This window comes from Trematomus bernacchii, unplaced genomic scaffold (genome assembly GCF_902827165.1).
Source record: "Trematomus bernacchii unplaced genomic scaffold, fTreBer1.1, whole genome shotgun sequence".
In the NCBI taxonomy this organism is placed as follows: Eukaryota; Metazoa; Chordata; class Actinopteri; order Perciformes; family Nototheniidae; genus Trematomus; species Trematomus bernacchii.
In genome coordinates, this window is record NW_022987564.1 from 10,280,511 (window position 1) to 10,303,930 (window position 23,420).

The 23,420-nt window shown below is 39.7% G+C and overlaps 1 protein-coding gene across 1 annotated transcript in view; it reads right to left on the minus strand.

Moving 5' to 3' along the window:
• The window catches only part of LOC117478245 (CUB and sushi domain-containing protein 3-like), a 336,058-nt gene that overhangs the window by 223,115 nt on the left and 89,523 nt on the right, over nt 1-23,420 (minus strand). The window contains exon 3 of the mRNA XM_034125216.1: nt 2,532-2,644. Coding sequence (XP_033981107.1) covers nt 2,532-2,644 — 113 coding nt within the window. The remainder of the gene's footprint in view (nt 1-2,531; nt 2,645-23,420) is intronic.

Genomic DNA, 23,420 nt, shown 5'->3' on the forward strand with positions numbered 1-23,420 from the left:
AGCCTACATTCAGACAAGCACAGAGGCCCTGAGAAGGATGCAGAGGGACACAGAGACAGTTTAGCAGTGTATCATTGTCGACAACAAGCAGCAGGGACCAGCACTATGTGTGTGTGTGTGTGTGTGTGTGTGTGCGTGTGTGCGTGTGCGTGTGCGTGTGCCTGTGTGTGTGTGTGTGTGTGTGTGTGTGTGTGTGTGTGTGTGTGTGTGTGTGTGTGTGTACCTATGACAGTGTAAATGTAAACAAGGTGTCAGCTGAAAGTTAGTGAACTAAATTGTACAAACATACATTCCGTTCACATCAAACATTACACTAGACAATGTTTTTTTCAACAGGAAGTTTTTGTGTTGGCACATTATACTTCTCTTAGGAGGGAACCGCCGCTCCAGTAAACATGGGCACATATGGCTTACTCTACATATGAATACTGCTTTAAGTATGTGCCCCTTTAATTGAAATGTTCTTTACAAACTCGCATTTATAGTATTAATGTCTTAATGAAAAACCGACTTCTAGTGATATCTTGTTGGTGGTTACAATGGTTACTGTAGTAAACTATAACCCAGATTCAGTATGAATATCTTATCAGTACACAGTACTACTAAATTAATACTATATGACCACATCTCAAACAACATCTGTGAGCCTCTGCAACTTTAATATACATTGCAACAGAGTTTTACGATGCTAAGTGTATGATTGTGATGTTAGAATCAAACCTATGCATAATGACTCTGCATATTAAAACTTCATTTGAATGTGTATTATGTAATGCCTCAGTTAATGTCTTGTGCTTTTATTTGGCATATGGGATTATATACGGACTGACTCTTGATATCTCAGAGATCTGCTCAGTGAAAAGCAGAGGGCTACATAATTGTAAACTTATTTGTTTTGTTGGGTTGCTCAGTGTCATGTGTGCCTCAGGCAGAAAGGGTTATGCTCTGGAACTAACTGCCTCATTGAGGACATCAAAGTTGTTCTAATCTAAATCTAATCTGAAATCTTAAGTGCACGCAGGACATGGTGGTGATTCATAGTGAGTTTCTAATTTTAACCTTCACTTCAACTAATTATATCGCTTCTTTCATCTGTGAGAAATGGTGCCACGGTGTTTACTCAAGCCCTAAAGGGAGAGGGCAAAAAGGGTCGCTATAGCTACCCCTTGTGTAAGCCTTCACCTCTTTTCTTTGTTAACATTTTAAAAACTATAACAATGTCCCAAAAAACTATTATTTTGATGTCATGCAACAATCTCAAATGTTTACTAAAGTAAAAGAGAGAAAGGGTTTTAGTTTTCACTAAAGTAAATTGCAAAAAGTGTTAGATTGGTGTTTTCTGATAAAAATATGGCCACAAAACGAATACTGTTTCTGTCCTTGCTAGCCTTCAGTATGCTCTCCTTTTGTGTCGTGCCCATGATTTCCCCCCTCTCTGTAGGTTTGACACCCTGCCATGTTGAAAAGGAATGAACTTGTCACCCATTAGGGAGTCCTTTGCTGTGCTGAGTGGAAAGGAGCCAACAAACATGGACTAAGTTCAGAAGATGACAGTTTTCCTTGAAAATGATTCTGAATGGCCCCTAAAAGGAATGAAATGAACATCTTGCACACTGTGTCCCCGACCATAAAGAACATCTTAAAGGTCCCTTATTATACTGTTTTTCATCAATATATTATAGGTCTCAGATATTGTATACAAAACATGTCTCTGAAGTGTTTGGCTACAAATACCAAACAGATCATGCATTGTAGCATCCCATAAACCCCTCTGTTTCAGCCCTGTTTCAAAAGGGCTGATTCTCTGTCTGTTACTTTAGATGAAAATAAGGAGCCACTCCCCACGCCCCTTTGAGAGAAATTTGGTTCAAAAGAACACAATGGTGCTCTAGGAGGAGATTCAGGTGATAAGGTGGTGCGGGGGGGGGGGGGGGGTTACCTTGGTTGGTGATTGGCTAATGGTTACACAAGCCAAAAAATCATTATGACATCATAAAGTGGACAAAATCTGATCAGCTCATTTTCAGACAGGTTTTTATATAAATGGATCAGGACAAAAAGTGAGCGAACCTTTGTTCCTGAAACGTTCAGAATTTCTTTACACAGAGGGGACAAATGTTTATGTATAAAATACATGAAAAAGTGGATTTTACATAATAGGTGACCTTTAATATTTAAATACTGCCCACAAAATCTAAATAGAGTTTTGGGCTCAGAGTTAAATCGTCCCAAAGGAAAAACATGTAGTGTTTTTAAAGGTTCTATTGTGATGTGTTGCTTCCTCCAAGTGTAATGTGTATATGAAATATCAGGGGTTGCTTCAGATAAACAACACACAGTGCACCTGCTCAATTACTTATGGGTTCAAAAACTGAGGGATTTAGACTTGTATCGTTCTTTGCAAGGGGCTAGTGGTTGTTATTTATATTGGTAATGTTTCTGAACTTTAGATAATCCTCAATAAAGCCCAGCCTAAACATGATTACACAACAACCCCCCACACACACAAACACACACTGACAGTGTCTGACCTTCATAGTTGAGTTTGAAGCCATGTGCAGAGACAGCGAAGTCACTGGTCAACCTCAGTGAGAAGACGTTTCCTGTGCTGGTGACAGGGGGAGGGACCTGGAAGCCTGTTATCCTGTAGAAACACAGAGCACAATGTGTTGACATTATCAGACAATTACCTGACACGTGAACCATACAGAAAAAACGACAGTCCTTCTATTGTTGGCGATACAAAAGGCCTGACAGCTTGTTAACCTATAGCAACAAAAAGATTAGCATATTGATGTGTTAAAACAAAAACAACGGACTCATTCATCAGCTAAACATGAAAGTAAGTGCTTCCTGTGCCTAGAAAAGTACTGAATGTACTCGTAAAATCGGATTATAATGCGTTTAGTGAAGTTTAGAACAACTCCTGTATTTTATGTCCCTGAGTCGACTGTGTTTCATCAGATGAAACATACATACGGATACTTTGTCAGTTTGATTACACTTCTATGTAATATGTGTGCTTTTAGTAGGACCACTGCAAACAGCCCCGAGGCAGAACACAGAACAGCTTTTTGAAAACATAAAACAAGGCTGCATTAAAACCAAATACACTGGATAGGGGTGAGAAACAAGTGAGCCTTGGTTAAATTATCTGTCATATTGAAATGGGTTTTTGTACAAAAGGTAAACAAAAACAGAGAGTCAAGTAAGGAGGCAAGGCCGCCTTTGATCTAAACTCCACATGATTGAGTGTGTCCTCCAAAAATGTGCTTACACATAACTGCCCAGGTGTGCATTCAGCTTTTACATTCCTTCGATTAAATGAGGAAGAGGAGAGACGGAGGAATGGAAGGCCAGCTTTTTTACAGGTATGGACAACAGCCAAACCTGAACGTTTCTGCCACTGCAACACGTTTATGTTTGTCCTTAAAGGGGACCTATCATGCAAAATGCACTTGTGTACGTCTTTTATACATGAATATGTGTCCCCGGTGTTCCAGGGAACTCACCAAGTGTCAGAAAACACAACCCTCTCTATTTTCCTCCATACCCAAATCTCTAAAAAAGGGGCTGCAACGGATCTGATCAAAACTGATCCAGATTTGAACACTTTCCTGACGTCAGGACGGTGGCGCTACGGCTATTGGGCCAACTCCACCAATCAGGAGGAGACAACCACGGCATTGCCGTTCGAAAGCGCTGGAGACGTTGTAGTACATATGCCAGGCCTCTAGATGGTGCTGTTGCTCACAGAATCAACCCTTGCTAAAACAGATCTAAAAAATGTCAAATTGAGCAAAATGAGGCATGGCTAAAATGCATGATCTGTTTGGTATTTTGAAAAAAAAAAAGTATAAATATGCCTTATATAGGTATGGTCCTACACTATATTATTCAAATATAGCATGATAGGTCCACTTTAAGTTACCATTCTTCCCTTTATTTCACCTCCATCCTTCCTTCCAATTCCTCCCTTCCTCTTTCATCTTCCACCCGCTTCTCCTCCTCTTACGTAAGCCTTCTAACTTTTCACTCTTTACTTCAACGTCCTTGCACACTTTCTGTTCTCTCTGCTCTTCTCTGTGGCATTTACCCACCTACTGTAAATCTATATTCTTCCTCTCTGCCTTTTCCTGGCATTCATAAAGCTCACATCTTTTTTTTAACCGCCCTTTCTTCTTTCTCGAATCCTTTCCTTTTGTCCCCTAATTTCTTCTCTTTGGTCTTTTTTTGTTCCCTTTATTCTAAATTACCTTTCATTTTTACACAGAGCATCTCTCTCTGGCATTTGTCAATCGTTAAAGTATCTCTTCTTTCCATTGTAGTCAGAGTTCAATGTATACTTTCAAACATGGGTTTGATTAGTAATACATGTATCCCCTTGTGTATGTTCTGTAACCAATGCAATAGATATTCATAAGTTACAGGTTGGCCCTCACTCCGCTAAGCTGTGTATCCTATATTTATTTTTTTGTATTCCTCCCAACTTATTGTGCTTACTGACAAGAACATTAAGTAATCAGAAAAAAATCCAACATGTAACTATCAATGTGGAGCATAGTTTACCCTACTAGCTAAATATGGTTGTGGCAAGACATATTACATTGTTCTGTCTACTCTTTCACAAAGAGGTAAACATAAGAACTTTAGTCAAACATGTGACCCCAGTTATAATGTGTTTCTAAAAATATTTGACATTCACACAATGTTTGACTTCCTTTAATTCTGTATTCTCCTCTCTATTCTCTATCTGCCCCCTCATCTTTATTTCTGTCTCCACATTTTAATCAATTGTGCTTTAGAAGCAAAACACCCGCAACTTATTGTTTCTTTAAAACCCAGCCCTTTTTTCACTCTCACCCTTCTCATACTCATTTTCTCAATTTCCTAAACTCTCTTTTCATTGTTTGTATTTGCTCATCCATCATCTCTTGTTTGTCATGTCACACTAATACTCCAATTTTCTTTTCTTTAGTAGTTAGGTTTATTACTTGAGTTTGTTCCTTAATGCATTTGACACACACACACACACACACACACACACACACACACACACACACACACACACACACACACACACACACACACACACACACACACACACACACACACACACACACACACACACACACACACACACACACACACACACACACACACACACACACACACACACACACACACACACACACACACACACACACACACCACACACACACACACACACACACACACACACACACACACACACACACACACACACACAACCTCCCTCATCCAGCACCAGTCACTTTTCTGCCCATCTCCGCGGCTACTGCACTGAAACTGTACTTTGAACACTTAAATTATATTATTAACATTTTAAACTGTATACCCCGGTTATATAGGCCCTTTGTTTTGTTTAATGTATACCATGTTTATCTAGGCCATTTTTGTTTTTTGTTTGATGTATATATGTCACACTGTAGGACTGCGGGAAACGATATTTCGAGATTTCTGGATGTACAACATGTAGAATTATTGACAATAAAGCTGACTTTGACTTTGATCTTATCCGTCTGCTTTTCTGCTCATCCAAACTGTGCTTGGCCTGTTCAACATGCTTCTATCTCTCCTGTCAATTTGCTTCCCCTTGCTTTCAGTTTCCCCTTTTTTAGTTGGCCCTTACTCACAGCTTGACTGCCTTTCTCATCTGACTCAACTTAATTTCTGTATATCCGTTCTTTCTCATCTAGTCCATTGCCACTCAAAACATGAGTGTTGGCTTCTTTCTTTAGAGTAGCCATCTCTTTAATGTCTTCCTCCTTTTCTGGCTTAGCTGCCTTCCCATTTGTGTCCATTCTCTCCTCTCATCTTTACTCTCTAAGTAGGCCCATATCTTTCACTTTTTTTTATTTCACTGCTCTGCTTGGCTTGGCAAACACATAGATGACCTGCATGGATGGACAGAACTTTGCGCATCTGCACTATGCCGTTCCCACTCATGCAGGAGTTTGGAAAATAGCTGGAAATAAGGTCTGTGGTTGACACACATTTAAGAGACGGATCACGTTTTGTTCAGTAGGATAATCTCCACATGTCTACCCTACTTTTATCATTTTCGAATCATAAATCTAATCGATATATTAGACTTCCGGGTTTTAGGACGCGTCACTGTGGCACTCTATAACCAATACAAATAGAGAAAATATGATATCCTTTTTGAAACATTGCGTGCATTCTTGTTTGTACGGAGTTTCGCAGCCAGCATGAAAAACACAAATATCGTGTTATGTAAATAAACGTTGAACCCTTCCGCTTCCTTTCCAAAATCTTATGTGTAATGCTTTACTCCTCTAGAGACAAACTTTTAACACGCAAACAAACACACACACTCACACAAACAGCCTGTACACTCTATTTCCTGTGTAACAATTTATCTGGGGATTTATGTGTTTTGAGATGTATGAGGTAAAACCACAATTATTTTAGAGAAAGTGAAAGAGAGATGGAACCAAGGGTGTCTATTCCTGTGGGAGTGTGTGTGTGGTGTATAGAGTGAAATCACATTAGCGAGTGAATGAAGAACGAGCTAATATCAGCTGAGTGCTTTCTCTACTCTCGCGCACTCATACACAAACAAAAGGGGCGTCACACGGGATCACACACACACACACACACACTTTATTTTGTCCAAAAAGCAACCATGCAGTCTGGCTAATGCGATTGTCAGACCCTGTTTCTCTTGTTCTCTCCTTCCCTTGTATCTGATGGTCTCTGTATTGCCAAGAGGGAAAATAGATTTTTCATTATTATTACTGCCATGAAAGAAAGAGAGATACAGCCGAAAGAGATCAACTGTAAAAATAAAACAAAAAGGGAGAAATATGGACAGAATTGAGGCAACAAACTGGTGCACACTTAAGGCTTTGTGTCGGCTTTGTGTTGTTCTCGGTTGAATCACATCTGAAGTGAACTGCATCATTAAATCACATCCGGGAGTATTCTTATGTTGACCAACAGGCCATGTACTCTCATATGGTTTGGATATACATTTAAAGTAAGCGATGTGAGTGAGTGTGGCATAATTTAAAAATATATACGAATAACTAAGCTTATTTAGATGACATTTGACATGAATTCACTGGGAGCACCTATTTTTCATACATAATGACATTGTCTTACTGACCAGTTGTGTTTATGAAATGGATATTGACTTACATTTAGCTTTAAGGTTTTTACTTTCAAAAGAAGCATATTACCTATGAAAAAAAACCATATAGAAGTAATCTGTGTATATGGAAAGTTGACTAACAAAAATAGTTGGCTATATGAATGTGGTCAAATTAACTTAACTGCCTCCTTCCTAACTATAGGCATTTGAAAAACGACCTTTTTCCCTTGAAAGATCATGCATACCAACAAGTCTATCATTATTTCTACCATTCTACCTTCTATACTATACACAGAGGCAAAACATACATCCTAAAACATGCATAATGTAGCTGTTCCTGATTATTTTCTATGATGATCATGAAATAAAAAGACATGTTGGTTTGAGTATACACATAATGTATTGAGCAATGTAAAACCGAACTGGGCGCAAATTAGGTGACATTTGTATTCTCATAAGAATGAAGGGTGAGAGGAGTTCAGTGTTAAAGCCTGTTTGTTTCCCTCAGCTAGTGTCACTATGTGTAGCTACACGTCCCTAACCACCAAAGTAATAGTACCGAGAGACCATTGGAAGTCTGTGTCTGTGAGCTAGAGAAAGTGTGTACTGTGTGTGAGAATGTGTGTGTTTTGAGTTTGGTTGTGTGTGTTTTATTGAGTTGATACTGCCCCAAGATCTGACCCCACAAACCAAAAGGCTCTGAAGCTCGTCTTCCTCCAGTCTCACCCCATGTTCCAGCATTCATATTTGATTTACTCTTCCACCCTGACTTGTTCCATTGGGAGAACAGGAAGTGTGTCAGTTTACTGGCCATTTACTTTCTTGCCACTTGTCTCTCTCCTCCCTGAGAGGCAGGTAGCTTTTAACACGTACACCAAAAGCCTTTTCACAGCTTGTCTTTCCAATCAGAGCACACATACAGAAAGTCAGTGTGTTTAATATAAGTTTGTCTTAAATGGAACAGAAAATCATAGCAAACATGGACAGCAGACAGAGGTAGGGATAAGCATAGTCAAGTATTTGTATGTTTTGAGGTTATTATATTTATAACTTATGAGTAACTTATAACCTTAAGTAATTTCACAATTGAATGCTTATGTTTGCAAACATGTGATCTGTAATTAAATACATTTATGGGGAAAAAAATCAATAATTATTTTTTGCATTTATAGTGATATATACAGTAGATATAGTCAAATACGAACTACATATTTGTAATGTGTTCCGTATACGAGTCCAGCGCATTATATCTTTTCATGGGGTGCAGAGCCAGTTTTTAAAGGCAATGTATACCCAGAAGAAACCAGCCATATGTGATTAATTTAACAGCCAAGCTAACTGTTTTATAAAAACCACACACACATTTTAGTATTGTTATTTGGTATTTTGAATGATGTATTTACTTTATTTTTTGAATACCAATTTCTCTTATTTCACTGCTATTTCATCATGCAGTGTTACGTTAATATTCATATCATGTGAGTAAAACAACGCTACAAATGAACGCAACTACACTTGCAGAAATACAAGTGAGAAGATGAACTGCATCATCTCCATTTGAGACATTTTGATGTGTCCTTTGCCACAAAAACATGGATCTGAGATTAGATTTGCTAATGATGTTATACTAAATGAATAGGTCATACCAATTTCCTGGAACACTTTAAAGAGATAACATGTCATTATAATTTTCACAGAACAATAATGTATTTGATTGTTTTAAATGTGTTACATATTGTGAAGGAAGGAGCCATTAATATTGAAAGTGGTGTGAAGAGAACATTGTCCTCTTTAGTAAAAAAAAAAAAAAAAAGTATCTCCTCTCCTCCTTCCCACTTCGTGTCAGTAGATTTATTTCCTACTCGTGTCTAAAGTTCATGGTCTGTGGTGAGTGATTGATTACCAACACTACCCTGAGTGACACACACACACACACACAGTCATTTTGCAGGTCACAGTACATGTGGTCAATAGTCACTGGTGTGACTTGTAAATCAGTCATTCCCTACCCACCATGAACTGTGTGTGTGTGTGTGTGTGTGTGTGTGTGTGTGTGTGTGTGTGTGTGTGTGTGTGTGTGTGTGTGTGTGTGTGTGTGTGTGTGTGTGTGTGTGTGTGTGTGTGTGTGTGTGTGTGTGTGTGTGTGTGTGTGTAGGGGGGGTCCTTGACCATGGTGACATGCTATCAATTAAATTAGTCACACACTTAATAAAACCAGAACAGAGTGAAAATGTATCATTTTGTGTGATGTTATCCTTGTGCCAATTAATATGTGTAAGACGGAATGGTTTAACCATGACATTGAAGATCAAAACACATATTCAGACTTAATGACCTCTGAACACATACAAAAGATCAACATACACACTGATTTTCTAAAAAGGCAAATACACCTCAACGTTCATACACATATGCCTGAATGCACATGGACACACTGAGCAACACCAGACTGAGGGTCAGACTGGGAGAAAACCAATTTCCCTCCAGCAGATAGCATTCAATGCTGCTAGCCCTGCTTTGTTTGTCTCTTTTGTCTGTTTGTCTCTATGCATTCTGACCAGTGTGTGTGCGTGTGTGTGTGTGTGTGTATGTGTGTGCGTGTGTGTGTGTGTGTGTAAAACCAAAAAACTGTTCTTCCTTCTGCATGGGCACGTTCTTTTTTTGCCCCAAAGTGCTTGTATGTGTTCCTAGCTGTGTGTGCGACAGTGTGTGTGTGTGTGTGTGTGTGTGCGTGTGCGTGTGCGTGTGCGTGTGCGTGTGCGTGTGTGTGTGTGTGTGTGTGTGTGTGTGTGTGTGTGTGTGTGTGTGTGTGTGTGTGTGTGTGTGTCACGTATTGGCACCCAGCAGTGCAAACATCCATTCCTTCCAATCCCTCTCAGGATTGCTGTGATGCCCAGGGACGATAAATCCTTTTGTGGTGCATAGTGGTGGGGGGGGGGGGGTCATCGCTGCTCTCTGTGCACCCCCGAAGAGAGACACACTCTGACTGGGGTTGAATAGTAGATTAACCTCCCTGTCAGCCCCAGAGGTTTCAAGACAAACATGAAAACTCTTTGACTGATTCAAACTGGAGCACATTAAAGGTGTATCATAATTGCGGAGTAGAATATTGGGTATTTTTTCATTCAAAAGTGTCTATACTTCATGTATGTTAAGGATACAGGTATGGAACACATGTTTTAAGTTTCCATACAGTCACCGTCAGCCAAAAGACTGGCAATGGTATGTTGGCATATTTGTACAGGTCTGTGTGTCTGCACTAGAAAGAACATTGGAGATGTTATTGTTTATTTTTATTTCACTAAATGTATTAAGTATAAATATGTTTCTGGCATTGCTTAAAACTATGAGTGAATTTTCAGAGTTCTATGTACCGAGTGGAAGCAAGAATGTCTAAAAATACAAATACTCTTGTCACTTTCCAAAGCTTCATGCCACACTGTATACTTGGATTCCTCATGATGAGTCTTTCAATGGTATCAGTAAACAGTATATTTCCAATGTTGAAAAAGGAGTTGCTGCTTCCGCTATTAAATGATGAATGTTATGAACCTGTCTTTCCCCTCCCTTCCTATGTCTCTCTGTCCTTCTCTCTCTCCAGCAGTTAGATAGATAGTGAGTGCTGCCCCCCTGAGCTAAAGCTTGTTTAGGCTGCTGGCTACCTCATCACTTACAGTTAAACCTGACACACAAACATTGAAAGGGGCAAACAAACACAAAAATGCATATACTGGAAGGGTCACACACATTGATGTGGTTCACACACATATGCATGCAAGTACACACACACACACATGTATTCTGTAGATAGGTAGAGACAGATTGAATGTGTCTGCTGGCATTTAAAGGGGAGGCGGCAGGGCTGACAGCACCTTAAAGCGACAGTCAATGGAAAGATATATGGATGGAGGGAGACTAGGAGGAGATAGGATGGTGGGAGAGAGAGAATGTAAGAGAAGAAATATGATGGGAGGACCTACACACACCACACATACACATACACACCAGAGTTCCCGTTAGCCGGTAATTACCGGACAATGACCGGTAAAATATGCTGAAGTCCGGCAAATCTAAATCTCTCCGGTCAAAATGTCCGGTCAAAATAATTTTCCCTTAGCGCAATACCGCATCAGTTGCGCCACTTATGTGACAGACAAGAATAGTATGTGACAGACAAAAGAGTATGTGACAGACAAAAATTGTCAATTCTAATGTCTAACACTTAATGTGGAGAAAGAGATGTCCTGTATGGGTTGATTGTGCGTTGATCTGTTGGTAATGCCTCGGGGTTCCGGTGGGCATGTAAACAAATGCATAATGCTGCGCTATACTTTGTGGCCTCATCCGGTTGCATAGCGACGCTTATTGTTTAGGTGTCTTTTAACAAGCAGGTAGTCATATCATTAGCTAGAACTAGCTAGATCTGATCGATATGGACATAAATGCGAGTAAAGTCTAATCTGACAGGAGAGAGAGATCGGCTGCTGCTGACGAGTCGACACGCAGCTCTGCATGATCCCCTGCAGCGGCGAGCAGAGCAAAACACACTTCAGGTTAGAAAATCACACGTAGCTATTTTAATTACCTCTCAAACTACCTAAACTAGTTATAGATATGTTTAGTTTTACTGTCGGGTCACTCATTACTGGATCCGCGAGCTGCATGATACTGACGGGCTGTCAGGAGAAGGAGAGAGCGCTCCGTTTATTATTCCCGCGTTTTTGTAAATTACTGTACACTTTTGAATAATGTAGTTAATCTACTATAATTAGTTTGTTTAATGTCGAATCATATCAATTTGTTTTAAAGCTCAATAAATAACAAAGAAGACCTTTAACCGGCACTTATCTAATTTTGTCCGGAAGATTTCAACTTTAACGGACATGTTGACCGGCAAAAAAATATTCTAACGGGAACTCTGATACACACACACACACACACACACACACAACACACACACATAAACACACGCACACACACACTAAACCACACGGGTTGACCAACAGCAGAAGCTAGTTGTCATTATCTAGCATGTATATGCAAAAACCTTGACATGTTCCTAACATTTCTGATTTATGTCCTACAAAACTTATTACATAATAGTGTATTACAAGAATCTGAATTAGTGAATAACCTTACTATTGCTTTAAGTACTTTCAGTGGTGTTTGTACAGTAGGTATTTCATTAATGAAATTGTAAACAACTTAACTTAAAGTGAGCTCTAGCTGCTTGGGCAATTCTTGTAAAAGGTTTATTTTTTTAGTCAGGCACCTTTTAGCTAGAGATATTTGTTGTATGTTTAGTATCAAGGTCAGCTAGTGGTCCCACTGTTACTTTATAATTTGTTCATGTTCACAAATAGGAATGTATTCAGTGTGTGTGTGTCCGATTATCTCTCTGTACTGAGGTGTGTAACTTTGCCTACGGTAATAACTACCTCTTTAACTTTTGAAAGGCAGCAAACAGCCACACAAAACACAGAGAGTCATAGAGCCAAACCACACACACACACACACACACACACACACACACACACACACACACACACACACACACACACACACACACACACACACACACACACACACACACACACACACACACACACACACACACACACACACACACACACACACACACACACACACACACACACACACACACACACACACACACACACACACACACACACACACACACACACACACACACACACACACACACACACACACACACACACACACACAGTTGAATGTTAACATGGCTTGTTGCCTGAAGGCTTTTGGCACAATGTTCCTGTTTATGTAAAATAACCTTTATACATCTAGAAGTAATATACAAATAAAAAATAAAAATCCAGAAATATTCCCTACACTCGTGTAGCCTGTGAAGTCCCATTAAAGAAACATGTTATAATCATAAGGCAACATATTTAAACTAAAATTCAATTATATTTTCACCAAAGTTGATTGCAGTTAGTTAGAATGCAGTTCTTACAATTAGCTAAAGTTTGCATTGTACATTCTTGTATGTATTTGAGCGCCATGAGAGTCAAGTGGAAATCAAAGGGAAAAGATTAGTTTGGGTAATCACAAGTTGGGTCTATAACTCTGGAAATTGAGATTTACTTTTTAGTTTTGATGACAAGCAGGCATAAAGCACACAAATAGTCAACTCATGATTCAGTTAATGACTGAACAGTGACTGACAGTATGGCTTACTGTATACCTTAATAATGCTGGAGCACATACAGTTGACATTATCTATGTTGATAAATGAAATAATTGGGTTTACTACTGCAAATTGCACTTCCTAGTGTAGGCAGGTTGATCTTCTGTTAGCTGTAGCAAGAGAGCTTGAAACTCACATATAATAATAATACATTTTAGGCGCCTTTCATATTTATTTATTTCATTATCTTTGCTTTTTTATGCCTGTTTTTAAATGCCATTTAATAATGTGTTTATGCTATTATTCTTAAATGTCTTTTGTTTTTATTTTGTAAAGCACTTTGAATTGTCGCGTGCTGAAAGGTGCTATATAAATAAAATTGCCTTGCCTTGCCTTCATGACACCCAAGGACACCGTACAATTTGTTAAAAAAAAATATATATAAGTTGGAGCATGTATTGTTCGTGAATCAGAAATGTTTTTTTTACATCCATAAAATCAGCCTGAGGTGCTCTCAACCTAAATGTCCTGTTATTTATTACTCTGGTTTAGGGGAAGTTTTTCATAATTATAAATAACATAAATATAGTGCTAATATAAAGCAGTAATATTTAGACCATATACAAAAAGGACAGGTAAGTATACACTTTTGAACATATAACCCATATCATATGATGGGTTAACGCATTTGCCTGTACTGTTGACCACTAAAGAAAGAGCCTATCCTCCTCACAAGTATGTAAAATGGGCATCGGGCACAAAGCTAGTGATTTTCTTCAGTTCCTCTTTGGACTTTAATATGCTATTGTGTGAAAATGAATTACATTATTCATTCAAATTGCTACTTTAAGAATCTACTCCATAATGACTTTAGCCTCCAATGGATATTTAAATGTTTGTGAGTGTATTGAGGTTGCGAATGTGTATGTCTGTTTAGCTGAGTGTGTACTATATGTTAGTTCTAGCCCAGGGGATCCGGCCAAATAATGTCATTTAGTTATAATGTTTTATAACAAAAGGCTATTATATAATAATGCATGCTAATGACTTGGACACACACACACACATGGGCACACACACAATTAACATGTTAGCCTGATGGAACATCAACATTATAAGATTTGGGAATAACAAAGGTCTTTATAGAGTACAGTAGAATGAAATTTTGCACATACACACACACCCACACACACCCCCACACACACCCCCACACACACCCCCACACACACACACACACACACACACACACACACACACACACACACACACACACACACACACACACACACACACACACACACACACACACACACACACACACACACACACACACACACACACACACACACACACACACACACACACACACACACACACACACACACACACACACACACACACACACACACACACACACACACACACACACACACACACACACGGTATATAATTCCCATGGCCCAGTGAGGATACACAGGCTTTAATGGTCAAGTGACACACAGTGATTAATTGATACATCAACACTGTGTGTGTTCACGCATGGGTATGTGTGTTAAGGTCACAACATGGTCTTTTAATGAAATCCTTGTATTTCTGTCTTGAAGGATAATGGAGAGCAACAGAGCAGAGAGAAACACATTGTTCTCAGTCTCTCTGTCTCCAGGCCTTTATGTCTCCTTATGTCTGACTGTCCCGGCTCAATCGTCTGATCCTTTCTGGCGGGGCGGAGACTTAAAGTTTAAATACACCCCTCCATGTCATCTTTAAACATGTTAATGTAGATTGTTTTAAATCTAAAACTAAAGTAGTGGCCGGAGTAATGCTAAATGCAATGTGTACTGTATCAGGCAGGGCTGTAGTTAATATCAATGTAATCAAGCCCAAGTCAAGACCGAGTCCAGAACAAATCAAGTCCTGTTCAAGACAATAGCAAAAATAGTGTGTTTCAAATTAATACAAAGTATGTGGTTTATAATGAGTTTTATATTAATACTGAAAACCAAAGATTCACTTGTGACAGCTGTCACAGGTGAATGGTTGAAAGTGGTTTAGCATTCAATGTAAATGTTTGGCATGTATGAAAGGAGTACAAAATATAACAGACCACAGCAATTACTGATGCATATGAGTGTTTTTTTGCATTTTGAAGGTTACTCAATTCAAACTGCATTTGAGTCTACTTATCACATAATCGTAATTTAATGTATTTAAAGGCTGGCTAAAGGAAACCTTGTTCGTGAAATGACATGTTGTAATGTTTGGTTGAATTGTTGGCAACACAAAGCTATATCCTTCAAGTGGCTGAATAGCCCTGAAAAGCAAAATAACGACTGGTTGTTAGGGATGCTCCGATCGATCGGCCGCCGATCGATATCGGCCGATACTCACTCTCTGCCGACCGATCGGTGCTCTCTAAAAATGCCGATCGCATGACGTACAATTATGACGTAAAATACATGACACTTTTCTCTGTGCGCGGCAAAACAAGCTCGCCAAAATGGCTTCACCAGTCTGGCAGTATTTGAAGGTGTCCGAAAATGACAATAAAATTGCGGTATGCAACGTGTGTGAAGCAGAAATCCTGCAGCTCCACCCGCTGTGACGGACCGGTGAGCGGAGCGAAACACACAAGAGTTAGACCTAACACACTTAGCTATTTTATCTACCTCTGGAACAAGCTAAACTAGTTATAAATATATTTATTCTTCACTGTCGGGTCACTCATTACTGGATCAGCGAGCTGCTTGAGATACTGACAGGCTGTCAGGAGAGAGAGAGAAGGGGAGAGAGGAAAAGAGAGCGCTTCCGCTCATTTCTCCCGTGTTATTATCCAAAGTTAATGTAAACTTGAATAATGTACTTCATTTGAATGTAATAATTATGTTGGTTGTTGTTTGTGGAAGCGCCAGTGAATGAGCCCCATTAACTGAGATGTAAACATCACTTTAAATGGAAGATCCCCATAGGCCCCGCCCATTCGATCGGATCAGCCCCAAAATTGGCGATCGGAGCATCCCTATAGAGTACTGATGTGTTTAGTGTTCACACTGAATGACTCACAAAAGTAGAGCTTCAGTGTGCTTGTCTCCACATAATAAGAGAAGCATGTCTCATGCAGCCCACACAGTTTACTACCAAACTCCAGAGGGACAGTGGGTTGCTAGTCTCCAGAAAAATGTTGTTGTCTGAACAAATGCCACACAGCTATGAAAAGTGTGTTTTAAAGAAATAACAAAGAGGGCTCCTTTTATCACCGACAGGCATATATTTGGGACTATGAGTATTTGTGTTCAGGTTTCAAGGGCTAGAAGATTTCAAACACACATTAAGAAAGGGAAAGAGACATTTCAAGAACAAGGACTTCAAACACTTACAGGCTTTGTATTTTTAAGAAAGTACAATTGTTGCTTGGTGAATCATCTGTTTGAAGATGCTTACTCAAAGCGAACATTGCTGCACAGATCCCTGCCCGTGCAGTTAATGTGTCAAAGTGTCCTCGGGCAATATACTGGACCCTAAACTGCTCCCAATGGCATAGAAAACACTGGTTGAGTTTGGATAAATGTTTATCACTCATGTTGAGTAGGAGGAATATTGTATGGCAGCCTTGTATGAATAAGAGTGTGACAAATGTGTATTCACAAAGACTATCAAACAGTATATACATGCAGTCTGTTTACCAAATCTTCATCATCTTCCCCTATACCTTTGTCACTCTTCCTTTAATCTGTATGTATCGCCAGGCAGTGTCTCCACTCCTCCCTCTAGGGGCAGTTGGCCGGCTCTGTGGCTGATCACAGTGATCCCTCCCTGAGGAACAGTCTGCCTGACACCTGGGTGACTGCCCTAGGCGACGTGTGTGTTTGTGTGTATGTGTGTGTCAAGGGGCTAATGGGCGGCTTGAGGGGATTACCAGCTTAACCACTGGGATTACTGGAACTTCACAAACACACAGAGATGCACACATACACACAGGACTGTCTATATTACGAGACAAGAGTCATCCAAGGGATATTAGCTGACTTGTTTCTCATTAGCCTCCAATCCAAAAACAACAGAGTTAAGAAGATCCAGTCATGACCAAGGCTAAATGGGTCTCACCAAGGCCATGTACACTCTACCAGGTTTAGCACAGAATGAAAGTCCAATTATTTGGAGTATCAATAGTCTAATTTGAAAGGGACAAGAGCAAAAGGCCTAATGAAAGGCACAAATCCAATGTCGCGAATAAACTCAGAGTAATGACACCCCCGTCAAACCTTGACTTCCATTGATGCAGTAAACAATGTTTACCTTACACCCAAATAATTGCCAAAGTTTTACTGCTTTATTCACAAAGGCATATTGTCGTTGCCAAGGGAACTCTGAATAGATTAAGACCCTGAACTGTATTTGGGGGGAAAGCAATTCTTCTTACCACAAACACTCACAATGGCCTTGTTTATTGCCACACTCAAATTTGACATGAAAAGCTAAAAGGTTTCCAGATAAGGGCTAAATGCCATAAGTGTTTGTGCTTGCCTAACTCATATTTTGTCACAAATTAATATTCATAAACTAAGTAAGTACTTGTCTTTGAACTTCCAAGTAAGTGGTTATAATTAGGGATGTCCCGATCACCTTTTTTTGCTCCCGATCCGATTCCGATCATTTGATTTTGACAATCTGCCGATACCGATTTTTCCCGATCCGATCTTTATGCAATGCATTAAGAGGAAAAAAAAGGTAACAGATAACGGCTGGTCATCCAACGCGATGAATTCAGCTATCTTGGCTGTTATTTTTTTGGCCTTTTCACTGTTCTGGGGCAGTTTCTCTTTCCTTTTAAAAGTCTCTGAAAGTGTTGGTTGTTTCAGTGCCGTTACCTGAGTGGCCGCTGTGTACTCGTCGTGTTGTTGTTGTTGGTGTTTGTATTAGATTGGTCATGTTGAACGTAGCTCTGTTCTTTCCACCACGCGGAACCTCCGCCTTGCAAACATTGCATCTGGCTGTTACACTGCCTTCGCTTTCAATTTTATAATACTTCCAAACTCCTGACATTTTCTCTGTCCCGACTCCCGAGGCACCAGCTGAACGTAGCCTCTTGTTAGCTTACTGCTACTATTAGACACTGCGCCCACTCTGTTGCCAGATTTGAGAGAAATAAGCAACCAGGTCTATGAAAACAAGCCCAAAAGAAGCAACACATACATGATGTTGTGTAATTTTAACCCAAAACTAAGGCCTCAGGATGACTTTAAGACGTGAACATGGTCATTTTTGTTTTGTAACATTAAATAAAATGTATAAAAATATTTTATAAAAAAAAAAAAAAAAAAAAAAAAAAAAAATTCCGATCCCCGATTTTTTTCTCCCGATCCCCGATCACGTGAAAATCACGTGATCGGCTCCGATCCCCGATCACGTGATCGGATCGGGACATCCCTAGTTATAATGCCAACACATATCTTAACATCAGACCACAAAAGAAAATGGAGAACCACCATTATACGAGAAAATACAAATGAAAAGAGATAATTTGTCTACTAATAAGGTTGGTTTATAGAATACACAGTATATATACAGTATATGTTCAATATAGTCATTGTTACAGAGATTATGTTAACAGCTCAATTGAAAGATCTCTATGTTTCAAACCTATTTTCAAATTGAGTAATTGTTCGTTCTTGAGTATAGTGTTTTCCTGGCTGATTCACCCAATTATGTTTTTGACTGTGGCTGGAGGTTGAGTCAAATAATTAGATGTGAATGGGCAGTTTGTGAAGAAAAAGTGTTGCCTTCATCAAGCACTGGTAGGTAATAGGTATTTAAATCCACGCACCTTTTCTCGCATAAAACTGAAAAGAACATCCATAGAAAATTAGGGGAAAAAACAATTACCACCAGTCCCAGGTGTATTAAAGGCACGCAGACATAATATCTCTACAGGCTACAGTGGATGCAATGTGACACAAAGAACAGGAGCTCCAAAGACTCTAGAGAGATATTTCACCAGGGGATTTGACTCCTGAATATTGTAATGCACTGTTTAAGTCATTGTAATGATTATAATTATAATCAGTGCCAGGCTGAGCTGAAAAGAACAGAGCCGGTTATCAGGTCTGAATTAATGACATTTATAGGAAGAATTGAGGGAGAAACAGATGGGGGAGAGGAGAGTGTGGTGGGGGGTTGAATTAATATTGTGAGAAGAGAGACAGAGAGGGGATGTGAGACAGCAATTAAGAAACAGGGAAAAGAAAGAGTGAATTACAATCATTCAGAGAAAGGCAGTTTTTGACTGAAAGACTGAGACAGATTGTGAGAAAGAAAGATGATACCAGCGACTCTATATCAAGACAGGAATGATGATGTACTGAACGCTAACGGTACGTCCACACGGCAGCGTGCGTTGAAGCTTGCCGGTGGGCGTGTTTTTTGTTTTGTTTTTTTGTTTTTTAACCTTTATTTAACCAGATAAAAACATTGAGATAAAATCTCATTTTCAATGCTGACCTGGCCAAGAAGGCAGCAACGTTACACATAACACATAACACAAACATATAAAATACAGAGAACATAACAAAGAAAACAAAAGACGAAAAAGCAGTCACTACATTGTGCACATTAGGACAATAAAAAAAGTACACTACTTGTTACTGCAAGAGCAGCTGGTGGTGCAATCTCCCGCCCCGGACACACAAGCACGCGGTTTGATTGGCTAGAGCTTGTACTGGTATATGATTTGATTGGCTGGCGCTTCCGTCGACGCTTGAAAAGTTTAACTTTTCTTAACTTTTGAAGCGAGCAACAGAGGCAAAGCGACGCGACGGAACCACAATGCAGTTCGGCAAAGCGTGATGTCACACCATTCAAAGTGAATGGGAAGCGTCTCCGTTGAAGCAACGCACGCTGCCATGTGGACGGGCCGTAAGGTTTAAAGATACAGACAGTGATTGAGAGAAAGTAAAAAATGAGGAACAGACAAAATGGTGTTATTCGAAGAAAGGAAGTTATGATGGATGAGCTAAATCCATCAGGAAATTATATTTCAACAAACCTATAACTTGTTTTGTCTTTCCCGCTTTTTTCCTCTGTGACTTAACCTCAAAAGCAGGAAGAAATCTGTAGAAAGAAATTGTCTTAAAAGTATTAAAGAGGAGAAAAGCAAAACCTAAGAAACAGTGTGTTTGTAGTCACAGATACTTGAACACTCTGCCTGTAGGGCCACAAATATAATGCAATGTGCCTTTTTCACAGCACTGCTTTCACATTAAATAAAAACATTGCTGATTTCCTAAATGGCAGATAAATAGCTTTCAACATCCAATGAAAGCACCCCTCTATGAAAACACTCACATTTCCCCGCACACTGTGAACGGCTTAGCAATTATGCACAAACTAAAAGGAAGGCAACAGAACATATTGACTCTTCAAGTTTTCTTGCAGTTATCATTACACCAAATTGGAAACCTGATGGACACAAGCTGTCCAAGTTGGTGCAGCAAGAGAGTTTATTTGATTTTTGCAAGTTAATATGTCTTCAATTGTAGACTGTTTGGTAAATTACAGTATGTGTACATATCCACAAATGTTCAGTGGTTAATTCATTAACAGGGTAATTAAGAATGTTTTATTGCACAAGCAAATACACAAAAAGGATCTAATTTTGAAGCAAGAAGAGGCTGGTCTGAGCTTCATACACAGGACAATTCAGAAAGACAAAAAGTGTTTGCTTTCTCTTACTTCCTGTCTTTTTAACCTTAGCAAAGCTTTTTTGGATCCTTTAACACACATACACACACCTCTTACCCCCTACAGGGCATAACTGATGCAGGAGGAGATGAAATACCACTACCTCAGGGGTAAACACATCTTAGTTTACACTCAACACACATATCTCACTCACACATGTGAACCTCCTACTTTAGAAAAACAAGTGTACTCAATTCTACACAGTAATGCTGTCCTAACATCAAAGACTGTATTTGCTTATTTTCACACTTCATTTCCTACGGCCTGTGTCAGTGCCCATTTTCCTCCTGTGCCTTTGTGTAGCAGGTGCATTGCTATCTTTGGGTGTGTGTGTGTGTGTGTGTGTGTGTGTGTGTGTGTGTGTGTGTGTGTGTGTGTGTGTGTGTGTGTGTGTGTGTGTGTGTGTGTGTGTGTATGTGTGTGTGTGTGTGTGTGTGTGTGTGTGTTCAAAGGGTTCTGTGTAAGTTGCTGTGTGTTTCTTTCTTTCTGTTTCTGTGCATGTCTCTCCATGGGTGCAGGGGAATGTGGGTGTTATTTAGCCAGGTGTAAAATTGGTGATGTAGACGATTGCAGAAACAAACTGGGTCAGGGCAGGAAGAGGAGAGAGGGAATAAACTAGTATATGCCGACCAAAAACAAATTCAGATTCAGAAGATCCTGCATTTTGTGACTTATGTATTTACTCCGTCTTACTAGGGCAACCAGAGATGTTAATTCATGTCATGTAAAGCAGCTACTGTGACTGACTTCCACTGAAAATACCTAATTGGCCAAAGCAACAACAAATGGATTAAAATCAAGCATCCTTAGAGGATCAGCAGACAAGATAGTTTCTTCCAATATAAGGCCTCTTCAACTTATTTAATTACACACACAGCAAGTAACAAAGCAAAGTTGTATCATAGTTTGAATTTACAATCTTGATGTGCTTGTGTAAAGTCAATACTAAAATTAAGTACACCAAAGGTTATAAACCTTATTATAAATAAATATAATGAAGTGGCCATAATTATTACCACCAATCACTGACAGATATTCACTTCGACAATGTGGGGTAAATTTACCCTGAACTATGCTTCCTTGTCCAGGGTAAAACTACAGATTGCCAGGGCCCTAACCAGGAGCCTCATTTATAACGCCTTGCGTAGGATTGACGTGGGAAGGTTGCTTACGTAGGATAAAGCAAATAAATACGCACAGACATTTTCCGGTTCATAAAAGACTGCGTACCGGCGCAGGACTTGCGTACGAAACATCCTATGCCGGTTTCCCTTTATAAATCACAATCAACTCGAAATGCGGCGCAGCTTTTGCGGGATTCACGTAACGCCCATATTTGCCTATAAATAGTCAAAGAAACGCCCATTCATTCATTCATTTTGACTGACTGCATGAAGAAGATCGCAGGAAATGACGACAGAACAGCTAAAAAAGACATCTCACACCGTGTCAGATTTGGGTTTTTTTAGGGAGGTCGAGATAAATCATATTGTTTGGTGGATGCAGTTTGAACCAGAGTAGCAGCATGGAGGTCGGATCGTCACCAAAATAAATAAATATTTCTCTTGTTAACATTTCTTAACAAGAGAACATAATCGAGGGGTGATCAATAACATTTCTGTATTTATTTAGTTATCCAAGTTATGTTTTTGTGTGCACTGAGGAGTCTCAAACACGCGTTTGTTAAATCATTTTAAGATTGGCTTTAATCAATTTGTGAAAAATAATTATTCATATATGATAAATGAGAGGTAGCATTCTATTTATGGTATTATTTCCACATATTTCTCTCCATTCTTCCTTCTGCTAACGGTGTCGCAGTTTCTCGTCTATGGAGTCAGATTTGGGTCAATATTCTAGCGCGCAAAGAAGCTACTCACGAGCGGGAAATGTGCTTTTACACGCGCATGAAATGACCCTCGCGTGCAGATTAAACCCCCGCGAGCGGCTATGTGCTCGCTCGCGAGAGAGACAGCCCTCTTGCTCGCTCGCGGGAGTGTCAGCCTCACTCGCTCGCTTGATATATATATATATATATATATATATTAGCTGTACACTTTACGAATATAATAGTTTTTTATGGACAACTTTTCCATTCAATCTCGTCCAACTGATCTTGCTGCTGTCACTCCTCGGCTCTTGGTAGTTCAGGCATTTATCAAACCTGGCAACTTCGGGCTTCCTGGCAGCTGTCAATCAAAGTCCAGTGGCTCCGCCCCAAAGTATCAGAAACTTTTCACGCGTGCGCAGACAGACTCAGCGAGCGAGTGAGGCTGACGCCGCCTACACACGGCGGCGTGCGTTGCCGCTTGGCGGTGGGCGTGTCTTGAGCTTGGGGAGTTTACGCGAGCAACGCGA